The sequence below is a fragment of the Pelodiscus sinensis genome, chromosome 20, assembly GCF_052426305.1.
Source record: "Pelodiscus sinensis isolate ZL-2025 chromosome 20, ASM5242630v1, whole genome shotgun sequence".
Lineage (NCBI taxonomy): Eukaryota > Metazoa > Chordata > Testudines > Trionychidae > Pelodiscus > Pelodiscus sinensis.
The window spans coordinates 7124460-7148465 of record NC_143071.1 but is presented as its reverse complement, the minus strand read 5'-3'; the positions used below and the strand labels follow the sequence as shown (position 1 = coordinate 7148465).

At 44.2% G+C, this 24006-nt stretch overlaps 1 protein-coding gene across 5 annotated transcripts in view; it reads right to left on the bottom strand.

The window, feature by feature from the left end:
• Positions 1-553: 553 nt before the first annotated feature.
• The window catches only part of LOC102461494 (ABC-type organic anion transporter ABCA8), an 81949-nt gene continuing 58496 nt past the window's right edge, over positions 554-24006 (bottom strand). For 4 of the 5 annotated variants that reach the window (XM_089771869.1, XM_089771867.1, XM_089771868.1 and 1 more), the window contains 15 exons: positions 21998-22111; positions 19784-19912; positions 18983-19051; positions 15068-15159; positions 14143-14266; positions 12300-12417; positions 11971-12062; positions 9972-10150; positions 8601-8676; positions 5204-5298; positions 3955-4074; positions 3242-3382; positions 2375-2454; positions 2221-2276; positions 554-767 (listed from right to left, as the gene is read on the bottom strand). In XM_089771869.1, coding sequence (XP_089627995.1) covers positions 669-767; positions 2221-2276; positions 2375-2454; positions 3242-3382; positions 3955-4074; positions 5204-5298; positions 8601-8676; positions 9972-10150; positions 11971-12062; positions 12300-12417; positions 14143-14266; positions 15068-15159; positions 18983-19051; positions 19784-19912; positions 21998-22111 — 1584 coding nt within the window. In that variant the 3' untranslated portion in view covers positions 554-668. The remainder of the gene's footprint in view (positions 768-2220; positions 2277-2374; positions 2455-3241; positions 3383-3954; positions 4075-5203; positions 5299-8600; positions 8677-9971; positions 10151-11970; positions 12063-12299; positions 12418-14142; positions 14267-15067; positions 15160-18982; positions 19052-19783; positions 19913-21997; positions 22112-24006) is intronic. The other variant, XM_089771870.1, reaches the window with a different exon arrangement.

Sequence of the window (24006 nt, the reverse complement as noted above, 5' to 3'; positions counted from 1 at the left end):
AAGTCACTTAGCCCTTCTTTGCTTCATTAACCTCCCTCCGGTTAATATTTATCTCTTAGGGGTTTTGTGAGGCTTTTACCCTCATTCTTACTCTGCTCTCTTCAGACTAAAGGGGAAGCTTGAGATCACCATGAATGTGCAAGGATTATGCACTTGCAACATGGTTTGTAGATTATCTGTACCAGTGGAAAACAGAATCTCATTGTTCTCACTCCATTGATTATTCTGTGTGGTTGTGCATGAGCTGAAGATTGGACTGAATCTCAATTAGATGGTGGTGACTGATGACGATGCTAACAAGGTACATCTGTATGTAGTTAATTGTTCACTTCAAAGCATGCTTCCCCATCCATATCAACAGTCCACACCCATCTGTCAAGTTCATGGACTTGTTTCACAGTTCCAGGCCTGAACTTCTCCAACACCTATTGTAAGCAGAGCAATTTACCTTGAGTTACCCCACTGCCTTCACCTTTACAAATCTTCCTTTCTCACCATGGAGGCTAATTTAGCAAAAAGTACTTCTGAGTCCAAAGAACAGCAGCCTCAAAGCTACATGCCACAATGTTTATTATGCTGATAAGTGTGTGGTAATAATAGTAAATATGTGCATTATTAAATCATACACATGAATGCTGAATAAAATATAATGGAACAGGTTGGTATTTTTAAAGGTCTTCCTGGTGAAGTCTTTTCCATTCAAAAGTACCTTCCAAAGCTGTGTCAAAATTATTCATTTCTTGCTCACGGGAGAGTTCTAAGAACACCTGAAATGGACAGCAACAAAGCTCTGGTTATTTCCTGGGACTAATAAACCAACACATGAAACATCTGTTACCATTTTTATGAAGGCAACATAAAGGTTTGCGGTTGCCCAAATAGGATCATCACAGAGGACAGGTTTTCTGCTGATACAGCTCTCTTCAAAGCAGCCAAGTTCAGTCTGGTTTCCTGTTCACCATGTCCCCAAAGGTCACTAGCAACACTGGAACAAAGCCATTGTCCTGTCTAAAACTGGAGTTTTATTTTCATTCACTTCTACGCATGCGTCACCCGACAGATTTCAAGTGAAGCTGGAATGGAGCAAAGGCGCTTTACGGGGGCTATTCAGACCACGATGCCCGACTGAAACGGCATGGCAACATTGCACAGAGCAGTGTCTGACCGTAGAATTTATGCACACAGGATGGGGGTGGGGGAGTTATGGCCTAGCCTCATGCCTGGCACATCAGGCCAGGCATTGCAGCCACGAGCCACTCACACAACCGACTGTGACTCAGTCGTGGTTTGTCTGCTCATTTCTCCCTGCTGCAGGAGGCTGATGTACATCTCCCTGGGCGGCGGGTATAGGAGGCAGGGGAAGGCACAGCCTTCCCAAACTGACAAGCTGGCCCCACCCACCCTCTGCCTCCAACCCTCTTCCCCCATTCAGCATGGCTCCCCCTGGTCTCCTGGGGCTCTCTGGGCTTCAGCCGTGCTAAGGCTGGGGCCGTACACTGTCAGTTCTCCTTCGGGGCCAGAGAGACAGGAGCCCTCCCATCTTCGGGAGGGTGGGGAATGCAAGGGCTGCCCATACTCTGGAGTGGCCAGGATGCACGTGCGGGAGACGGGGAGGCTGTGGACAACCCAATGCAGGGTGGAAGGGAACCACGGGCCACCAATGCTTGCGGGAACCTGGGGAAGGCAGCAACCACCCTACTCCATGGGTGGCTGAGGGAAGGCTGAAGCTGCGGGCTGCCCATGGTACAGTGCGGGGCCTGGCTCCCTGGGGGTCATGGGTGGGGTTTGGGGGAAAAGGGGTGAGGCCTCCCCCAGCCCTAGATTCTCCCATCACCCATGCACATCTCTTCGTGCACCAACAAGGCTCTGCTGCCCAGCTCATAAGAGAAGCGGAGCCTTGGGGAGCAGCGACTTGAAAAGGCTGCTTGGCTCACTATGCAGCTCCTCACAATCTGGGATAGAATCGCAGGGGAATAGTCAGGCAACGTCTGTCCTGTTACTCCCTTTCCTGACTGGGCAGGCTGGACCTCCCTCTGACAGTCCCTGCTGTAACTATTCCCTGTAGAATCATGAGCATGAATCTGTCTCCCATAAGCATCTGTTTTTCCTCCTCCCAAAATTCAATCCTTGTGCTTTGCTCCCCCGGCAGGTCTGCAGCCCATGCAAACCGTCCCCACATCGTCCTTCCCAATAGGTAGGGAGAATGCTGAAATCCCATGCCTGTTCCAAAGTGTTCAAAGAAAAGCTGTACTCCTCGAGGCCGAAGGTGCGTTTGGCTGTGGGGAAAGGAAGATACAGGTTACAAAAATACGTTTCACCTTTACCAAGTCCTTTTCAACGGACCTTAGCCTTGCCCTGGTAGTTTCTTTCTTACCTGTCTCTAGCTTGGAGAAAGTCTGGGATAAAGGCAATGCATTGTGCATTGGTACCTTGTACACCAGCAAAGAGGAAACCCTGAGAGAGAAAAGAAAAAGGTGTCCATTTTGAAAATCAAGCCACTAATTAAACTGTCCATTGTCCAGAGGTGAAGGAGAAGGTATAAAAAGCTCCCATATCTAATTGCATGGCCCAGGCACAATCACAGTCTCTAATCAACTTGCTAGCTAGAAACTGTAACCCACTGGTCTTTCCCAAGGAGATATCTTGGATCAGGCTGTTATGTTTGCCGCCCAGTAGCAGGAATGACACATTAAGGGTGGGTTTGCACTATGTCAGAAATTCGACTTATGATACACAACTCCAGCTACGAGAACTGCGTTGTTAGAGTCAATGTATCTTAAACCGAATTTCTGGGCTAAGCCCACCATGGAGATCAACAGGAGAAACTCTCCCATCAATTTCCCTTACTCCTCATGACTGTGAGGAGAACCAAAGTCCATTAGGGTGACCTCAGCATTTGATTTAGTGGGTCCTTACAAGACCCACTAAGTTGAACCCCAGAAGATCAACCTCCAGAGCATCAATCTTTCTGGAAGTATCGACAAGGCCTAAGCAACTCTGTAGACATTCAGGACCAGTGTACCTTGTAAGCTGGGTGCTTGTGTAGCCACTCAGGAGAGAGTCAAATGTCACCCTGCTGATTAGCAGAGCATCCACAGCTAGGTTTTTGTCTCTATTGGTGGTGCACATTTACACATGCCTTGTGCACATAAAATTATTCCACACACAGATAAAAATGTACACATGGAGGAAAAAGATTAGAGGGAACATTATTCATGACCCTGATATGTATTGCATTTACCGTTCCTGACGATCTGCATGTGGAAAGATCCTCATAATCTCCATATGGAGGCAATCAACTTGTGCTGGATCTTTTACTTTAATTTCCAGTAAGTAACCTTTACCAAACTTGCTTTTCAGGTATTGAACAGCCCCAATGCACCTGGAGACAAAGAAAGCAACACAGTGGCCAATACTTATTAATGGACCAAAAATCTTACTTTCATGTCCCTCTCCTCTTAAGGCCAGGTGTACCCTAGACCCAGCAGCTCGACTTAAGGTACACAACTCCAGTTATGTAGAATATGTAGCTAAAGTCATCTTACCTTAAGCCAAGAAGGAGTACCAGCCACCAGCAGGGGTGCCCTCTGAGTTTGATTTAGCGAGTCTTAACTAGACTCACTAAATCAAACTCTGAAAGATTGATTGTGGCAGTGGCAATCTTCATTTTAGTGTAGACAAGGCCTTAGGGCAGTGGCTATCAAGACTTATATTCAGCCAGAGCTGTCCACAGCAGAGCTCCAGTAAATATTTCCATTCCTCTCATTGTCTTTATAGCATGTTGTGGGGGCAGGGGAGAAAACAGGAACAGTGTAGCGGGTTCAGGAAATGCTCTATGAGAATTTAAGCCCTGGTAGGCGTAACAAATGAGGCTGGTTCCCTAAAATCTGCCTGTTCTCTGAGAACTTCCATAGCATTCATCTTGCTAGTCCACTGATCTATGTTGTATCTTACCGGAGCTTTCCACACACCATGATGGCCACTCGATCACACAGTGCTTCAGCCTCCTCCATGTGGTGGGTGGTCAAGATGGCTCCTTGCTGCTTGTTCTTCAGGGCAGCCCGAATTGCTTTCCTAAAAAGAAAGAACCAACATTAATTCAGAAGATGTGCTCACCAAATGTTTCGATTGTATTTTCCCCTCCCAATGACAACAGGAATGTACTTGAAACCTAATGACAACTTCAACTGGTGTCTACTTCAAAGTACTTTGAAATAATGTTGGAAATGCTATGACCCAAATCCACTGAGGGATTGCTCTGAAATAAGATTTGCCACAGTGCTGAGTTAGTGGGACGGAGCGGTTCAGTACTTCTTTTTTGGACCCACTGTAGCTGAAATGCTGTGCCCACGAAGAATCAGGATTGTGTCATTTCAAGAGAAAACAACTCTCAACGAGACAATGCTGCTCAGAAGGGATGGGAGGAACTGACTTAGGAAAATAAATACTACATTTTGCTCCCTCCCATGAACTGAAACAGAGTCTTCACAGATTTTTTTTTCTTCGGATCATGAATGGTTGGGATGCGAACTCCCTCCAGAGTTCTCAATGATGCTAAAACATGGTACTACTAATTCTAGAATCCAAGTTGCAGCTGTCCCTGCACTACTATTGGATGGAAGAGATAGTATAGGGTGTGTAACTCCCTACCTCACTCTCCTATGCCACTGGGAAGGAATCTGAATCATCGGGGGGTACTAATTTACCTGGAGGTCCAATGCTTCTTGCACTAGAAGGACCTTGGCCAGTAGAGGGTGCCATTTCTAAGCCTGATGACAACTGACTGGTTGGTTGACTTCAGGGATACCAAAGAGGACTTCCAGAGCTTCAAGCTCAAGTTCTCTACAGCTCGAGCTAAAATGTCAGGATGGGTTAGCTACCCTGAGTGTGCTTCTATCTGAGATTTTAGGCATATTCTCGGGCAGTTAGCCCATACCGCTGGCTTATGCCTCCCTGGCTACAGTTCTATTTTTAGCACGCTCGCTCAATCCGCGGACATGTCCATTACAGCTGGAATTTACACCTTCCATCGCCAGCGTAAACATGCCCAGAAACAGGCCATTTGATAAGAGCTCCATTGTGGATTTAGAAGCTTGACCCCCGCCAAGCCCCGAAAGTCTCGGCCCTCAACTTTTCATTATGTGCTGGTGATTTAGCTCAGATGTTAAAAACATGCTTACTCATTGATTCGGGCATGACTCACCACACATGACTTTGCCCTTTCGGGTCCAGTCCAGTGGATGGTTCGTCCAGAAGCAGAACTGTGGGTTTCCCCAACATGCTCAGTGCAAAACACACCTAAAACAAGGAATAGACATTGGGAGCCATGTTCTGTCTTCCTGAAGTCTGTGGGGATGCCTTTATGTGAGAGCAATTAACACATTTTCTTTGGAAAAAATGATGCCTGTGATTCATTTCTGTGCAGGACTTGGAAATTTTCTAATTTAGAGCAAGCAAAAAACATGTCAACCTTCAAGAGACCAGTGCTTGCACTTCGTTTCCTCCACATCCATATACATGCTTGCAATGTAAGGAAGCTGAACAATCTAAACGGTGCAATGTTCTGTACTAGATTACATGGATGTAACGTCCCTCAAAGTGATGCAGCACAAAATGCCTGCCTGGGCCTCACCATTTCGTGAAAAGTCTCATCCATGCAGCTGGTATTAGAAGGAGGCTCCCTCTGGATCAATGGAATTTTTCGTTCACATTATGGATGTTTCAGAAACACGCAAGTTATTTCCTGGAGATAATTTACCAGCCATCACATAGAATCATAGTATCATAGGATTGGAAGACACCGCAAGAGGTCATGGAGTCTAACCCCCTGCCCAAAGCAATAGGTTAATTCCCAAACAGAGATGTTACTAGTGTATACTTGCAACAAACAGAACAGGAAAGGTTGGGTTCTGCTTTCATTTACACCAGTGCCAATGCACAAGGACTTTGCACTAGCTTAGTGGAGTTATTCCACTCTGGCAGAGCAGGGAGCAACATTTGCAACATTTAATCAGTGGCCTAATTTCCAAAAGTGCTGAGCACCCATCGCTCGCACTGACTTAACAAGCTATGTCTGGACTGCAGCAAGAGGGCTGGCAGCTCAAGCGGTTATATGCATGCTAGTTCTGATCAAGGCAGTTTGCTCAAAATAGAGATGTAGCTGCTGCAGTGCAAGCGGCAGGAGGGGTTAGCTGCCCTGAGAATCTCCGAAGAACATTAGAACAAAAAAATGGCCATACTGGGTCAGACCAAAGGTCCATCTAGGTCAGTATTCTGTCTGCGGACAGTGGTCCATGCCAGATGTCCCAGAGGGAGGGATCACAACAGGTAATTATCATAGAATCATAGAGCTGGAAAAGACCTCAGAAGGTCATCAAGTCCAGCCCCCTGCTCTAGCCAAGACCAATCCCAACTAAATCAACCCAGCCAGGGCTTTGTCAAGCTGAGACTTAAACACCTCTAGCGATGGAGACTCCACTACTTCCCGAGGTAACCCATTCCAGTGCTTCACCACTCTCCTAGTGAAATAGTGATTCCTAATATCCAACCTGGACCTCTCCCACCACAACTTGAGACCACTACTCCTTGTTCTGCCATCTGTCACTACTGAGAACAGCCTTTCTCCATCCTTTTTGGAAGCTCCCTTCAGGAAGTTGAAGGCTGCTATCAAATCCCCCCCATTCTTCGCTTCTGCAGACTAAACAGACCCAACTCCCTCAGCCTCTCCTCAAAGGTCATGTGCTCCAGCCCCCTAATCACATGATCCTTCTCCTGTCATCCATTTCCAGAGAAACGGAGGCTAAGGACAACATTCCTACCCATCCTGGCTAATAGCCATTGATGGACCTAACCTCCATGAATTTATCTAGCTCTTTTTTAATCCTGTTGAAGTCCTAGTCTTCATAAAATCCTTTGGCAAGTTGTTCCACAGGTTGACTGTGCTCTGCATGAAGAAAAACTTTCTTTTGTTTGTTTTAAACCTGCTACCAATTAATTTCATTTGGTGACCCCTAGTTCTTACATTGTGGGAACAAGTAAATAACGTTTCCTTATACACTTTTTCCATACCAGTCATGGTTTTATAGACCTCTATCATATCCCCCCTTAGTCTCCTCTTTTCTAAGAGGAAATGTCCAAGTCTTTTTAATCTCTCTTCATATTGGACCCATTCCAAACCCCTAATCACTTTTGTTGCCCTTCTCTGAACCTTTTCCAATGCCAATATATCTTTTTTGAGAGGAGGTGACCATATCTGTATGTGGTATTCAAGATGTGGGCATACCAAAGTTTTATACAGAGGCAATAAGATATTCTCTGTCTTATTTTCTATTCCTTTTTTAATGATTCCTAACATTGTGTTTGCTTTTTTGACTGCTGCTGCACACTGCATGGATGTTTTCAGAGAACAAACCTCAATGCCTTGTAGATCTCTCTCTTGAGTAGTTGTAGCTAAATTAATCCCCATCATATTGTATGTATAGTTGGGATTATTTTTTCCAATGTGAATTACTTTACATTTATCAACTTTAAATTTAATTTGCAATTTTTTTGCTTAATCACTTCGTTTGGCAAGATCTTTTTGAAGCTCTTCACAGTCTGCTTTGGTATTAACTATCTTAAATTTTGCCACCTCACTGTTTCCCCTTTTCTCCAGATCATTTATAAATAAGTTGAATAGGACTGATCCCAGGACAGACCCTTGGGGGACACCACTAGTTACCTCTCTTCATTATGAAAACTTGCCATTTATTCTACTCTTTGTTTCCATTCTTTTAACCAGTTACCAATCCATGAAAGGACCTTTCCTCTTATCCCATGACAACTTACTTTATTTAAGAACCTCTAGTGAGGAACTTTGTCAAAGGCTTTCTGGAAAGCTATATCTACTGGATCCCCGTTGTCCAATTGTTTGTTGACCCCCTCAAAGAACGCTAGTAGATTAGTAAGGCAGGATTTCCCTTTACAAAAATCACGTTGACTTTCCCCCAATGTATTATGTTCATCTATGTGTCTGACAATTTTATTCTTTACTATAGTTTCAACTAATTTGCCCGGTACTGACGTTAGACTTACTGATCTGTAATTGCTAGGATCACTTCTAGAGCCCTTTTTAAATAATGGCATCATGTAAACTATCTTCCAGTCATTAGGTACAGAAGCTGATTTAAAGGATAGGTTACAAACCACAGTTAATAGTTCCGCAATTTCACATTTGAGTCCTTTCAGAACTCTTGGGTGAATGCCACCTGGTCCCGGTGACTTGTTACTGTTAAGTTTACCCATTTGCTTAAAACCTCCTCTAATGACACCTCAATTTGGGACAATTCCTCAGATTTGTCACCTAAAAAGAATGGCTCAAGTTTGGGAATCAACCTCACATCCTCAGCCATGAAGACTGGAGCAAAGAATCCATTTAGTTTCTCTGTGATGAATTTATCATCTTTGAGTGTTCCTTTAGCATTTCGATCATCCAAGGGCCCCTCTGGTTGCTTAGCAGGCTTTCTGCTAATGATGTACTTAAAAACATTTTGCTAGCTGTTCTTCAAACTCCTTTTTGGCTTTTCTTATTATAGGTTTACACTTAATTAAGAAAAACCCACCTTTCTAGTTACTCCAGCAGATAATTTCCTGATCGCTTTCTTTAAATGATCCTGAAGCTCCAGAGCCTTTGCTATCCTGTGCAGAAGGAGAAAGAAAGAAAGTAAAATGAACATTTGATTTTCCCCACCATTCAACAGCTTGGCAGCACAATGGAAAGAGTGGGCGCAGTTCCTCTTGTAGGGACAGCTGGGTCCTGGTAGAAGGTCTTATGGAGAGTGGAGGGTTTCTGAGAGTAGAGGCTCCTGGTGGACTTTGCTTTGGGAACTCATGCTCCTCCACAACCAGCACAATTCTATTTTTGGGGCTTTGCAGTGGAACCCCAAGAGGTCTGCCCTTTCCTGTCAGCTCTTCTGGGTGACACAACACCATGCCCCCACTGGTACAAGAGGTGTACCCTTTCTCCATCACTAGTGGTGAATCTTTGGCCACTCTGTTTTAACATTCCTAGTTCTTTTTCTGATGGCACCAACCAAAGAGGATTGCTTGGAGGAGCGTTGCTTTCTTTCTGCAAAATGACTTTTTGGGGGGGGGGGCATCTATTCTTTTCTCCTAAGGAAAAGGCATGTCTAATGCCAGAAAATGCTCACTTCCTCCTCTTTGCAGAATTCTTGTGGATTATGAGAAAAAATGGACGCAGACATTACTGCATTTCAGATTTCTGAGGTGCCCATAAACTAATCTCACTGTATATTTTCACGCAAGGACACCCTCCTGAAGCTGACCCATGGAGGGGTGCAAATCTTTCCAAAGTGCATGTTGTCTGAAGTCTTGTCATGATCTGAAGACTCCTTCTTATAGGACTGCTTACAGAAAAGAGATCAAACAGAGAAATTTGGAGAAGGGCTCTGCTTTGGCAGAGTTACATCAATGGTTTGAAAACTAGAAGAAAATGCTTTTGGAAAACCAAATTGGCTATCCCGTTTTTGATTAAAACCCAGCAAATGATAAGAGTGTGTAGGGCTGAAGAAATAAAGTACATTTGATGAAATTCCTGTATTACAGACCCAGGCAATGCTGGGGAAATCTGCTAGTCTGTTATAAATCCTCTCCATCTTGTCTAGAGTGGACAGTACTTCACTGATCGATTATAACCCCTAATTTCACTTCTTAGCACCAGACTTCACAACCTACAGTTTAGACACAGATACAGCTAGCACCACCAGCTGCAAATCTAACTCGTTCTAAATGAGAAATTCGGTGTGGCTTATATGCTTGGCTACATCAACCAAAGGAAGACATTGAGGCAGTTCTGCTGAATCTTATTGCTTTAGATGAAGTGTCTGGCTTTCAGTAAAATTTCATTCTCTCTCTGTTCTATCGTTCCAAAATATGAAATAAAAGCCAAAAACTTGATTTGTTTTACTATGTACCGCCTGATGGTAAGCATCGCATCTTCTTTCCTCATCCCTTTCACAGCTGCATACACCTCCAGATGTTGCTGCACAGTCAGGTTTGGCCAGAGAGGGTTCTCTTGGGGGCAGTGGCCTAGAAAGCCAGTTGTGCTCTCTTCCAGTTGAGCTTCAGCGGCACCTTTCCCTTTCACCAGCACCTGAACAAACAATCTGTTATTCTGCTCATAGAATCATAATCATAGAATCCTAGAGTTGGAAGAGCCCTTAGAACAGTGTTTCTTAAAGGCAGTCAGAGTGTGCCGTGGAGAACAGAATTCAAAATGGCTGCCCTTAAAGGGGCAGGTGACTTTGTTTTGTCAACCTTTTTTCCCTCAACTCCTCCCTCCCCCCTTTTTTTCCCTCAACAAAAAATCCTTTGTTTTCCTTAAAAAAAAAAAAAAAGCCTTCGTGTTCCTCGGTCTTGAAAAGTTTAAGAAACACTGCCTTAGAAGGTCATCGAGTCCAGCTCCCTGACCAAAGCAGGCCCAACCCCAACTAAATCATCCCAGCCAGGGCTTTGTCAAGCCAGGACTTCAAAACCTCCGGGGATGGAGATTCCACCACCTCCCAAGGTAACCCATTCCAGTGCTTCACCATCCTCCTAGGCTATGTCTACACTGCAATGCTATTTCAGGATATCGGAGTATCCTGAAATAGCTATCCCGCGTCTTCACAGCAAGCCCGTTATTTCAGGCTTGATATTCTGATGTCCCTGTAATTCTACAAGGAATAAGGGACATTTTGGGACAGTGCTTTATTTCAAAATCTGGCACTGTGTAGGCAGCGCCATATGATGAAATAAGCTATTTCAGAACATCATTGGAATAAGATACGCAATTTGTGTAGCTCAAATTGAGTATCTTATTTTGAGTTACGGTGCAATGTAGATGCACCCCTAGTGAAATAGCTTTTCTTCATATCCAAACTAGACCTCCCTCACTTTAACCTGAGACCATTGCTTCTCGTTCCGTCATCACTGAGAACAGCCTAGCGCCATTCTCTTTGGAACCCCCCTTTAGGTAGTTAAAGGCTGCTACCAAATCCCCCTTCACTCTTCTCTTCTGCAGACTAAATAAGCCCTCAGCCTCTCCTCGTAAGTCATGTGCTCCAGCCCCCTAAACATTTTTATTGCCTTCCACTGGACTCTTTCCAATGCAGCCACATCCTTTTTGTCCATCAGTGGCTATTAGCCAGGATAGGTTGGAATTGTGTCCCTAGCCTCTGTTTGTCGGAGGCTGGGAATGGGTAACAGAGGTGGGACCACTTGATGACTGAACCTAAGAACAGCCATGCTGGGTCAGACCAAAGTTTTCCCTAGCCCAATATCCTGTTTTCTGACAGTGGCCAATGCCAGGTGCCCCAGAGAGAATGAACAGAACAGATAATCATCAAGTGATCCATGCCCTGTCACCCATTCCCAGCTAATAGCCATTGATGGATCTGCCCTCTATGAATTTATCTAGTTCATTTTTGAGTCCTATTAAAGTCCTGGCAAGGAGTTCCACAGGTTAATAGTCCATTGTGTGAAGAAATGTTTCCTTTTGTTTGTTGCTAACCTCGTACTTATTAATTTCATTTGATGACCCCTAGTTCTTGGTTTTCCTTAATGTACTGTTTACAGTTAGCAGTGGGTTTGTCATTCAGGCCAGGTCTACACTAAAAGGGAAGGTTGAATTAAGATATGCAACTCCCGCTATGTTAATTATGAAGCTAGAGTTTCCCCGCTTGTTTCACGTATCCCCACTTTCCTCACAGCAGAAGGCCAATGGGAGCAAACGCTCCTACCAGCTTCCTTTACTCCTTGTGGAAGCAGGAGTACCGGCTGCCGACTATGGGTGCCCTCTGGGTTTTATTTAGTAAGTCTTAGCTAGACCCTCTAAATCAAACACCGGAAGATCAATCATGGCAGCGCTGATCTTGTATTTTGTGAAGACATGGGCTCAGCCTTTTATTTCAGAGTCTATCCTGTTTCACCTACCTGCCCAGCAGTCAGTGCTGTCTCTCCAGCAATCATATTGATAGTTGTGCTTTTGCCAGCCCCATTGGGCCCTAATAGTCCAAACACCTCTCCTAGAACAAATATGGATCATTTTTAGTAAGACTTGCCTGTGCTGACAGAATGTTTGCCACATTTCCTAAACAAGAAAAAAACCAAAAGAGAAACTCTTTGCTCAAACAACAGTCATTAAAAATGCAATAAGGATGGTCTATAACGGAGATGTTCTAGCACATGAGTGGTCTACATATATCATCTTCCAATCAGACAATCCTCAAAATCATTGTAGTTACACATTCCTGGGTACTAACCTTTTTTAACACAAAAAGAGACATTTTTGGTGGCCACTTTCTTCCTTTTTTTAAATACCGAACTGGCTTTCTTGTCTTTATATTCCTTGCGCAGATTGTTGACAATGATAATGGGTTTCTGGGGAAAGGAAGGAAAGGAGAGAGAATTTATTAAGAAGAAATCTCTGCCACAACCCTAGGCAGTCCAGTCATTCTCACTGGTGTGTGAGGTTGCTGTACATAGGTTTTATTCAGAACACTTTCTGTGAATAATTTGTTGCCACTGAAATGCCTGAATTTTCACAGTGAAGGGATGAGATAGATGTTCTACTGTGGTCAAATCTACTAGAGAGTTATGTCAATCCCATATACAGGCAGTCCCCGGGTTACGTACAAGATAGGGACTGTAGGTTTGTTCTTAAGTTGAATCTGTATGTAAGTCGGAACTGGCGTCCAGATTCAGCCGCTGCTGAAACTGATCAGTTTCAACAGCGGCTGAATCTGGACGCCAGTTCTGACTTACATACAGATTCAACTTAAGAACCCCAGGCATCCCCAAGTCAGCTGCTGCTGAAACTGATCAGCGGCTGATTCCAGGAAGCCCGGGGCAGGGGCTTCCTGTAGTCAGCCACTGGTCAGTTTCAGCAGCGGCTGACTTGGGGACGCCTGGGGCAGAGCAGCTGGGGTGCTGCTGGGTTGGTCCAGTAGCGCTAAGGAGCGGTGCTGCGGGACCAACTGGAACCGCCCCACCTGCTCTACCACAGGCCCGGGGCTTTGCTCCATGTCTCCCTGGTCTGCTGGGGGGGGGGGGCGCCACTAGCTGCACCCCCCCCAGCAGACCAGGGACACGGTGAGCAAAGCCGCAGCGGCGGCGGGGTGCCGCGTCTCTGAGGCTTTGCTCTGGCAAAGCCTCAGAGGCGCGGGACCCCTCCACCTCCCAGCTTTGCTCCAGGTGTCCCTGGTCTGCTGGAGATGGTCCCCAGCAGACCAGAGGCACCGGGAGCAAAGCGGCAGCGGCGGCGGAGTCCTGCACCTCCCCGGCTTTGCCACAGCAAAGCCTCAGAGGTGATGGACCCCTCCGCCTCCCCGGCTTTGCTCCGGGTGTCCCTGGTCTGCTGGAGACGGTCCCCAGCAGACCAGGGGCACCCGGGGCAGCTTTTCTCGCCCCGGAGGTCGAGGTGGCGGGACCACTGCGCTCTGGGTGGTCCTGCTGCCTGCGAGCTCCGGGGCGAGAAAGCCCCGTTCGTAAGTGCGGATCCGACATAAGTCGGATCCGCGTAACTCAGGGACTGCCTATAGCTTTTTTGCTAATTTAGAGAATATATAGCTCCCATTAACATATTATCTTTGTGCCTCTCATTCTACACACAACATCTCTTTACTAAGTACTATCATCTCCATTTTACAGTTATGAAGCTGTGGCCAAGGAGATTAAGTGACTTGGTTATGGTCACAGAATAATTCTGTGTCACAGCAGGAAGCTGATTTCTGTGTCCTGGGTCAATGCTCTGTCCACTGAACTATCTTTCTTGCCTATATAATTTAGCTCTTATGCAGGCTACATTGCTAAATATCAAACTTCATAAAAACATGCTTGACATTGAAAGAGATCTTATTCCAAAGATCATTCACTTCAGATTGCACTAGAATAAAAGCGAATTACGTTCTATTTAAAAGTTGCCTTCTCAGTTCTGCTGATATCTGCTAATTCCACTTGGAAAGCCAATTTCAACATGCAGTGGAGAAATATAAGGGAAAAATCATCATTGGATTTCCACGTGGATGTTTACTATTTTTCCCCCAGTGGGTAACTTACAAATAGGAAGAGTAAAGAGACAGAAAAGGACAACTTGAAGTTTTTTACCTCTTGCTGATTTTCAGAAGCTATGGTTCCCCTTACTCTTGCCCGTTCAGCTTGCACATCTTCATCTTCTTCTTCTTCTGGCTCTTCAGGATTTGGATGGTTGATCTCATTCCTTAGGGGGATTCTGCCGACCAAAGGAATCAAACAAGGCATTTTATCCTTTGTCCAAGATCACAATTGGTGTGACTAGTGCTAGACCAAATGGCTAGACCTTTTACTTTTTTTATTCTTTGCTATTTGGAAAGTCAAGTACCCAAGAAGTTCAGAAAAATGCCAGAATTAAGCTTTCCCATATAAACTTAATTAATTCCTCTTGTTGCATATGTGTTATGGTAGCCTTCCCCAACATCAGTCACTGAATATCTGTGGAGGAGCTGGGAATAGAACTCAGGTGTCCCAGAGCAATGGCTGAAATACAAGAGACTGGCCTATCTCTTCTTACAGACCTTTGTTTCATCTACTCTGTGCTCTGAAGGAGGCTGGGTTTGTTAAGAACAAACAGTACATGATCTTGTAGATAAAGATAGTATCAAAGTGCACCTGCAAACTATTTACTGGATTTTCCTAGCCTTTGAACATGTAGCTTTGCAAATTTAACACCATTTTCCTTGGTGCAGAAGCTATCTTTTTGTGCTGTGTTTGCATTGTGCCTAGCACAATGGGGACATGCTCGAGGACTGTGACTTGTAGGCATGACAATACAAATTAATAACATTGTGTTTTGGATGTAATTCCACCCCCCTTTTTTTAAACAAAAAAACTTAGGAGGGCAGAATGTACCATGTGGAAGCCTACACAATCAATGCATGTTGGCAAATGTTTTGTGGAAAATTAAAAATAAACAAACTTTGTCTGTATTTCCAAGAAAAGGCCAAGGGGTGGGTTCTCTGTGAGAGCATGAAGAAGGGCATGTGTTGGCACAAACCTAAAGATTGGATCCTCTCTCATAACCGCTTTTCCGTATTTCATCTCCAGCCATCGAAGAAGAAAAATGAAAACAGCACAGTGGAGGTAAGGCTGAAAAAAATATTCAATGGGGCATGAATGGAAACGGCAACACTATAACTTTTCTATTTTAATTACAGTTTAGGTAAAGTGCCTGTCATTACTTAAAATGGGAACTGGCATCTCCTAGTTACCTGAGCTGCTAATTGGCAATTTAATGACAAGTGGCATCTTAGAAACTAACCAAAATATATGGAATATATATTTTTGCTTTTGTGGTCAAAACCCACTTCATCAGATGAATTGGAGTGGAATTAAAAGAAACCAAGAGATATAAATAACAGCAGAAGTACCTGTCAATTATAGGGCCCATGATGATGTGGCTAATTAAGTATTTATGTACTTAGTGTTTATGTACTAAGTAATTAAGTATTTCTGCATTTATGTACTAAGTAATTATGTAAGTCCCATACACAGCTTTTGATATGGAAATGCAGATGTTAATGGCAAGAGAAATAGGCTTTGTTATGCGCCAGCCAAGTAATGTTTTTGTTTAGGCCTGGGGTAACGGAGTCAAATCTGTAGCTAAATTCCAATTCTGCAGACTCTCTCTAATTGGTTTGTAAAAGAATGGCGGCTTTTAAATCCATGATTGAGTGACTAGGTAGGTTAAAAGTATCAGAGGGGTGGCCGTGTTAGTCTGGATCTGCAAAAGCAACAAGGAGTCCTGTAGCACCTTATAGACTAACAGATGTATTGGAGCATAAGCTTTCGTGGGCAAACACCCACTCTTCAGATGCATGTCTGATACTTGCTGAGCTACAGTTCTTCTGCAAGTTTGACACCATCAGCTCAGGATTAAACAAAGACTGTGAATGGCTCCCTAATTACAAAAGCAGCTTCTCTCTTGGTATTCACACCTCCAGATCAGCTGCTGGAAGTGGGCCTCATCCTCCCTGATTGAATTAACCTCATTATCTCTAGCCTGATTCTGGCCTGCATATTTATACCTGCCTCTGGATATTTCCACTACATGCTTCTGACGAAGTGGGTCTTTGCCCACGAAAGCTTATGCTCCAATACATCTGTTAGTCTATAAGGTGCTACAGGACTCCTTGTCGCTTAGGTAGATTAAAATGTTCCCCTACAAGTTTATGTGTGTTACCATTTCTGATGTCTGATTTGCTTCGAAGTACCTTTTGAAAGAGCCGGCTTTAGGCTGATTCGCCCGATTCCCCCGAATTGGGTCCTATGCCTAAAAGGGCCCCGCGCCCTAAAGTCAGAGGGGCCCCGCACACTAAACCCGAAAGTGTGCTCACGTGCCGGGTGCACTGCGTGAGGGAGTGTCAGCCCCTGGGTTTGGCTGGAAGGCGGGACTCTGCCCTGTAGCTGGGAATTTAAAGGCTGTGAGTTGTTTGTTGGTGTGCTGGGGGGTTTTTTGGGTGGGGGGCGGGGGTCAACCAAAATTTGTGTGTGGTTTTTTTTGGGGGTCAACAAAAAAATCCCGGCTGCCAGGACCCCATCGAAATGGTTCGAATTGGGTCTTGCACTTCCTAAAGTCGGCCTTGTCCTTTGTCATAAGGTGTGTCTAGACTACTGAGTTTTGTTGACAAAAGTGGACTTTTGTCGACAAAACTATACCAGCGTCTACACTACCGTTGAGTTCTGTCGACAGAACGTCGACAGAACTCAGCAGTTTTGTCAACGCTGGTATACCTCATTTTACGAGGCATAACACCTTCTGTCGACAGAGTTCTGTCGACAGAAGGTGTTATTGCCTGTAGGGTTGCGTCTAGACTACAGGGTTCTGTCGACAAAGCAGCTTGCTTTGTCGACAGAACTCAATCTGTCTGGACGCTCTTTGTCGACAGAAGTTTTGTCGACAGATACTGTCGACAAAACTTCTGTCGACAAAACCCGGTAGTCTAGACGTACCCATAGAGACTGTCTGGTTTGACCAATATACATGGCAGAGGGGCATTGCTGGCTCTTGATGGCATAAATTTAACTTAATGGGATGTTCACTTTAAGGATGAGTATCATTTTATTAGGGTTCTAACATGAGGGATGAAAGAAGAGTTTAACTCAGCTCTCTCTGTGTCTGTCTCATCTCCTCTAGACGGGTATTTATCTCATACTGATCACTCCGGCATCCTGCTCTGATTCACCTCTTTAGCCCCTTTGTGCACCCACCCATCATCTCTAGCCCCACTTGCAGAGTATTCGACCATCTCTAAATCTTAATGTATTTCATATATAAATGCCAAAATAGTACCCTCTGGTTCGTGGGCTGGCAGTGGCCTCAATTATAAGGCTACCGTTGACATTAATTGTCCATATTGTAATGCTATTTCCCTATTATCCGGTTGTGTGTATCCTAGGTTTTTCCCTCTAATGCGTCCCACTACTGGTAGCAATGGTGGTAGAAACCCTGGAGGTTTTTCGCCTTCCTCTGTAGCATAGGATACAGATCACAGCTGGAGGATTCTCTGCATCTTGGGGTCTTCAAAGTATTTGAAGGCTTCAATATCTGAGGTATAGGTGAGAGGATTATTCTAAGAGGGGTGGGTGAGATTCTGTGGCCTGCACTGTGCAGGGGGTCAGACTAGATGATCATAATGGTCCCTTCTGACCTTAAAGTCTATGAGTCCATGGCTACGTCTACACTGGCATGATTTTCCGGAAATGCTTTTAACGGAAAAGTTTTCCGTTAAAAGCATTTTCGGAAAAATTGCGTCTAGATTGGCAGGACGCTTTTCCGCAAAAGCACTTTTTGCGGAAAAGCGTCCGTGGCCAATCTAGATACGGTTTTCGACAAAAAAGCCCCGATCGCCATTTTCACAATCGGAGCTTTTTTGCGGAAAACAGTACTGTGCTGTTTACAGTGGCCCTCTTGTGCAAATGATTTGTGCAAGAGGGCTTTTGCTCGAACGGGAGCAGCACAGTATTTTCGCAAGAACACTGACGATCTTACATGAGATCATCAGTGTTCTCGAGGAAATTCAAACGGCCAGTGTAGACAGCTGACAAGTTTTTCCGCAAAATCATTTGATTTTGCGGAAAAACTTGCCAGTCTAGACACAGCCTATGAGTCTATGGGTAAATGGCAGAGGTCAATTGCCAGTGTTTTAGCCTCCAAGTCATGAAACCCAATTCAGAGCAGGCCTAGATAAGATGGAAGTAATATGTTAGTGATCACTGGCATCTCTACCTGGGTCACTACTGGTGGTAATAATGGGGCAAAACATATGAAGAAAAGTGCAATAAATGGAAGTACTATTTCTTGATCATTGCGAATTAGTCTTTAAGACCTGAGGGATAAATTGTATCAATGCTGCTGGAGTTTACAGTATGCAAAATTGAATAAAGAGTTCATATTTGTATTAACTAATGCATAAATGACAACAAATTGCACTAATAGAGAGAGAAAAATCTTATTTTAATGTATAAGCCCAATGGCAAAAGATAAGGCTGAACTCACTGCATGATCCAGGGCTAATTTTGTTTTGCCTACCGTTTCAGACAAGCAGCATTATTATTTCTGTGTAATCAGGTGCTGGCCAGAAGTCTTTCAAGTCTGTAAATTCATTCTAAGTTCTACTCTGTATAGAATGAGTCGGATATTCTTCTCCCACTTTCTCATAGGTGAAGGCCTCAAACTGGCCAGCAGTCTTTAGTAAGGCAACGGACAAGTTCTTGGTTTATGGACTAACTTCTCCTGCCAATGAGTATTAGGCTACAATGGAAAACTCTCCATCTCAGGCCAGCAGATGTGAAACATGTCATACTCTATTTTGCTAGCTGCCAGCAACCAATACAAATGCAATACAGAATCACTGCATCAGAACATGTGTCCTCTGCAAAATAACAGCATGCTATTCAAATGGTTTCTTACTGAAAAGATGGATATGAATATATCGCTCCAGTGGCCAAAATCAATAAAATACTCATCTTCCATAAAAAACTGTGGGAGGGAAAAAAATACATTCAGTAGAAATCCTGCAAAGTTTGAATATAATGCAATGTAGTTTTAGAAGAGTGAAATACAGGTCAGCAAATATTTCAGAACTACGTGAACATTTCTGGTCAGGGGAGACAACAGCCACATCAGCCCCCTTGACAAGGTGGATGGCTCCATGTTCCCGGAAGGGGTGTGGCCTCAGGTGGAGGAGGCGGAGCCAAGGAAAGGTGGCCCTGAGTGCTCCCTGGATTGTGGCTGTCTCCCAGTGCACCTGGGAGGTCATTGTGCAATGCCCCCAGGCAGCCCTAGGAGCTAACTATGGTCATCTGGTGCTGTAACAGTGGCAGCCAGAGCCCCATGTCCCTTTGAATGGCTAGGCGCAGGGCAATTCTCCCCTTTTGCCCCTCATCCCCATCAGCAGGCCTGTTTGTCATTTTACTGAAAATCCTCAGTGGCAAAGGACCAACACAGGAAATAGTTACACCCCTGAATACAAGTATCATCAGGCCCTTCTAATAGCTCGGTCAGATGCACGGATTTTAGCACCTCTGGGGAGATCTAGGGGAACTGCACAAGGCAACTTTGAAAATCCAACTCCTTAGAGGAACCAAAAGACCCTCCTCAATGTGTTACTGCCAATTTCCCACAGAGAAGCCACGAGGTTCGGTTTGCTTTTCTAAAAAACTTAAGCCAGTTATGCAACTAGTTTCTGCGTGACATAGTACAAGAGTTTACCTTCATAGACTTGATCACAACGCCTATTAATGGATACATAGGAATCAGAATGGAAAAGATGTAATGGGAAAGGCTTTCTGAGATAACCACCATGGTGATGAAACTAATAATGGTGCTCACCAGAGCTGTCTAAAAAGAAACAAGAAAGTACTAAGTAAAAAAGTAATGTTTGTTCATTATTGCTAAGAATTGGATAACACTACATTTTGGGTTATAAGATGAATACCACAGAACTTACTTATTAGATGGTGAATGTTGAACACAAAACACAAATATGAGAAAGTTTGATGGGAAGGAAATGAGGCCAAGGGGTTGGAGTGGGTGTTTGGAAGAAAGACATATTTCTGTCATTCACCTGCCTTCCTTGGTTTTTACCTCCAATACCTATTAAGTGTCAGAAGCAGGGCTGCCAATCCAAAGTGTTCCGAAATTGTGAGTCAGGCCCACAAAAAAAATTTTTTTTTAAATAATTTTTTAAAGTTGAATTCTTCTTATTTGCCTTGTGGCATGTGAGGGATTTTCTTTTGGGGGGGTGTCACTTTTCAATCTTTTCTTCATAACCATGAAGGTTGCACATTTATTTTTAATTACAAGAAGATTCTCAAGGAAGTCATTGAGGAGATATCTGAGCCATGAGCAATTCTCTTTGAAAAGGCACGGCAGATGGGAGAGATTCCAGAAGACTGGACATGGGCAAATATAGTGCCCATCCATAAAAAGGAAAATAAGGACAACCTGGTGGGGGATTAGAGACAGATCAGGAGGAATCCATTTGTAAACATGTAGAAGATAATAAGGCAGGACTACCATATTTTAGCGAATATACCCTGCACCTGAGTATACCCCATACCCGAATATACCCTGTGGTTTTTCCGAATTGAGTAAAAAAACTCTTGTATACCCCGCGCACGAGTATAACCCGCAGGGTATACAAGACTTTTCTTTCAAACTGTGCCGGGTATATTAGCTAATTTAAGATGCCAGGTGCAAATATACATGCAAATATATGCAAATAGCTTCTTTCACGCTGACCGGCATGAATACAAAGATTAAGGCAAGACAACACAACACACAGGCCCCATTTAAGTCAGTTCAGCTGATATTAATAAAATGCAACAGTTACCCGATTTCCACCGATATGACAGCACTTTTAATGAGCAATGACAGTCCAGGAATTTAACTACTAAAACGCATCTCAACAGAAGACCATTATATTGACTACTTTTTAGTTTTGGCTTCTCAGTAGTCCAGGAATTTAACTACTAAAACACATATCAATCCAAACCGCACTATAAACCTAAACTGCACCGTGGGCGGCAAACAAACGGGCCACAGGCTGCATGTGGCCCGCGTGCTGCATGTTGAGTAGCCCTGTAATAAGGCAATAAGTAACAGCACAGCATGATTTCTATCATGCCAAACCAACATGAGAGCTTTCTTTTGACAGGCAACAAGTTTTATGGATTGGGGGAAAGTGGTTGTCAAGATCATGAGGGTTAGTCAGCAGCCTGGGGACTAAGGGGTTAACTATGTCCCTTACTTAACCAGGTGGATTCATCCAATAGGAATGCAGGTAAGAATTTCAAAGTGGGACAAAGGAATTTTGGGATTTTTCCCTCCTTTGTTTGGGAAGTTTTCTCTCCAGCTATTGAAGGGGACATGTCTCCCTCTAAGACTCTTCACAGTCTGTAAGTAGGATAACGTTTAGATAAATCCGTTTTATTGTTTTATGGTTTGGGAAATGCGATCTGCTCTCCTTTGTAACTAAGTTCCTGGCCCATGGTAGATTTCTTCTCCACAAGTATATTATTTTGTTACTTTTCCATCTAGCCATTATGCTTGCAACAGGAATATTGTGGTGATGATAAAAGTTCTTTCTCTTTCCTTTTTATTAATCTGGTAATGGTTAATGGTTGTGTCCTGGTTTGTACTTTAGGGGTGAGATTTCCCGAGATCTTTCCCCTGATTTTTGTATCAATATTTGGGTGGTGGCAGCGGAGATTTTATTCTCAAAATCTAGGTTGTTAAGATTTTTGGGGGAAGTTTTATACCAAAGCCTGGAAAGATAAAGTTTTGGGGTATTTTTGCTGGCCCCCACTTCTGCATTTATCGTGCCAGAGTGGGAAAGTTGCCATGACAGTGGTTGATTTAGAATCTGAAGAATAGTTTCATACACTTTATAGCATAGTGTACATATTCTAGCTATTTGCTTACCACTATGAGGATAAAAGACCAAAAATCACAGCTGTTGCATCGCTTCCGAAATACGAAAGCAATTACATAAACGAACAGGATCATCGACGCTCCATAGCTAATGATACCAGCAAACTAGAAAGAGGAAAACTCTTATTAGGGATAAGTAAAAATTTATGAACAAATAAAACCCATCTGCAGCACTCTAATTCACTTTAAATACAAATAATACTGAAATCAAGGGATATAAAAACCCTCCAATTAAATGAAAAATACTTCTATAAGGAGGTTAAGAGTTATTATCTCTATTTTACAGAAGGGGAAACTCTGACATGAAGTGCTGAAGAGGAGAAAATAGAGCAAGAAATAAGAATAAAACCTAACTCTTCTATAGCTCTTTTCATCAGCAGAACTCAAAGTACGTCATGATCTGCAATGTATTTAACCTCACCACACCCTGCTGATGCAGGGCAGTGCACTCATCTCCAGAGTACAGATGGGACACTGAGGCACAGAGCAATTTTTAGTGACTTGCCCAAGATCACAAGGACATACATGGCAGGGCAGGTTTCTCATCTTCAAGTCCAAGGCCCTCACCCATTAGACCATCTTTGCTGTCAAACAGCACAAAGAGTTATTGCCTACGAATGCGATAGCACCCTCTGAGCAGTGGGTTGTGCGGCAACTTAAGAAGCAACCTGTGACTGTTTACATGTGGGGGGTGTTCTTGCTTTGATGGTTATTGTTAGGGAAAAAACCTGTCGTCCTGGATACAGTTCTGCTCTCAGCAAGACAATGGTGGGAAGACATGGTTCCAGATCCCCAGAAGGGGCGGGGCCTCAGGTGGAGAGAGCAGGGCTAGGGACAACCAGCCCCTTATGCCACTGGGACAGCGCCACGCCGATCGTAGCCTGTTCTCAGTGCTGCTTGGACCACACTGCATGGACCACCACCAGCATTTTAAAAGGGCCCAAGGTTCCAGCCACTGCTGCTGCTGCACTAGCAGCAGGCCGGCACCCTGGGCTCCTTTAAATTGCTGGGCCTTGGGGCAGTATCTCCCTTCTCCCCTGCTACATTTGCAGCCCTGGCTCTCAGACTTGGGTGTCTTCAGAGTTTCATCCTTGACATCAGAGTACGCTTACTCTGGTGTAACGAAAACAGAATTAGGCGCCCTTTCCCGGACAGCAAAATTGAAATGCTAACTACAACTCCCAGAGGTATCTGCTCTAGGAACACGCGTACCTCTTAGGGACTTGTTGGTAAATACCTTCTAAGCTCATCTTGATTTTTTTCTTTTTCACTCAGGGTGTGTCTAGACTACAGGGTTTTGTCGACAAAAGTGGACTTTTGTCAACAAAACTATACCTGTGTCTGCACTGCTGCTGAGTTCTGTCGACAGAACGTCGACAGAACTCAGCAGTTTTGTCGACAGCGGTAAACCTCCTTCTACAAGGAATAACACCTTTTGTCGACAGAGTTCTGTCGACAGAAGGCGTTATTGCATCTATACTGTCCTTTGAATCTACACGGTCATGTTGACAAAGCAGCTTGCTTTGTTGACAGAACTGGATGTAGTCTAGATGCTCTTTGTTGACGGAAGCTTTGTCGACAGTATCTGTAGACAAAACTTCTGTAGACAAAAGCCTGTAGTCTAGACGTACCCTCAGGGTGATAGAGAGAGCAAGGGGACACACACAAGGACCTTTTCACAAACAGGGTCTCTCATTTCACTGTGAGAAATCTGTGTCTTGCCTCTTGGGCAGATTCAGAATTTTTACCAGCAGAAATGGCAAAAGGTTTGCTATGGTTCAGATGTTAAACTTTGCAGTGGGATGCCCAGCAAGACACAGTCCCAGTGCCTCGCCCTGACCTACGGGGGAAGACACTGGAAGAACCAACTAGGGCAAATTACAATTTAAACGAGGGATGGCAACTCTGCGGTCCATGGCTCTGCCTGGCACAGGGGAGGAAGTGGCTCAGCACAGCAGTGCTGGGAAGCTCTGTTCCTGGGCTCACTTGCAGGCTCCAGC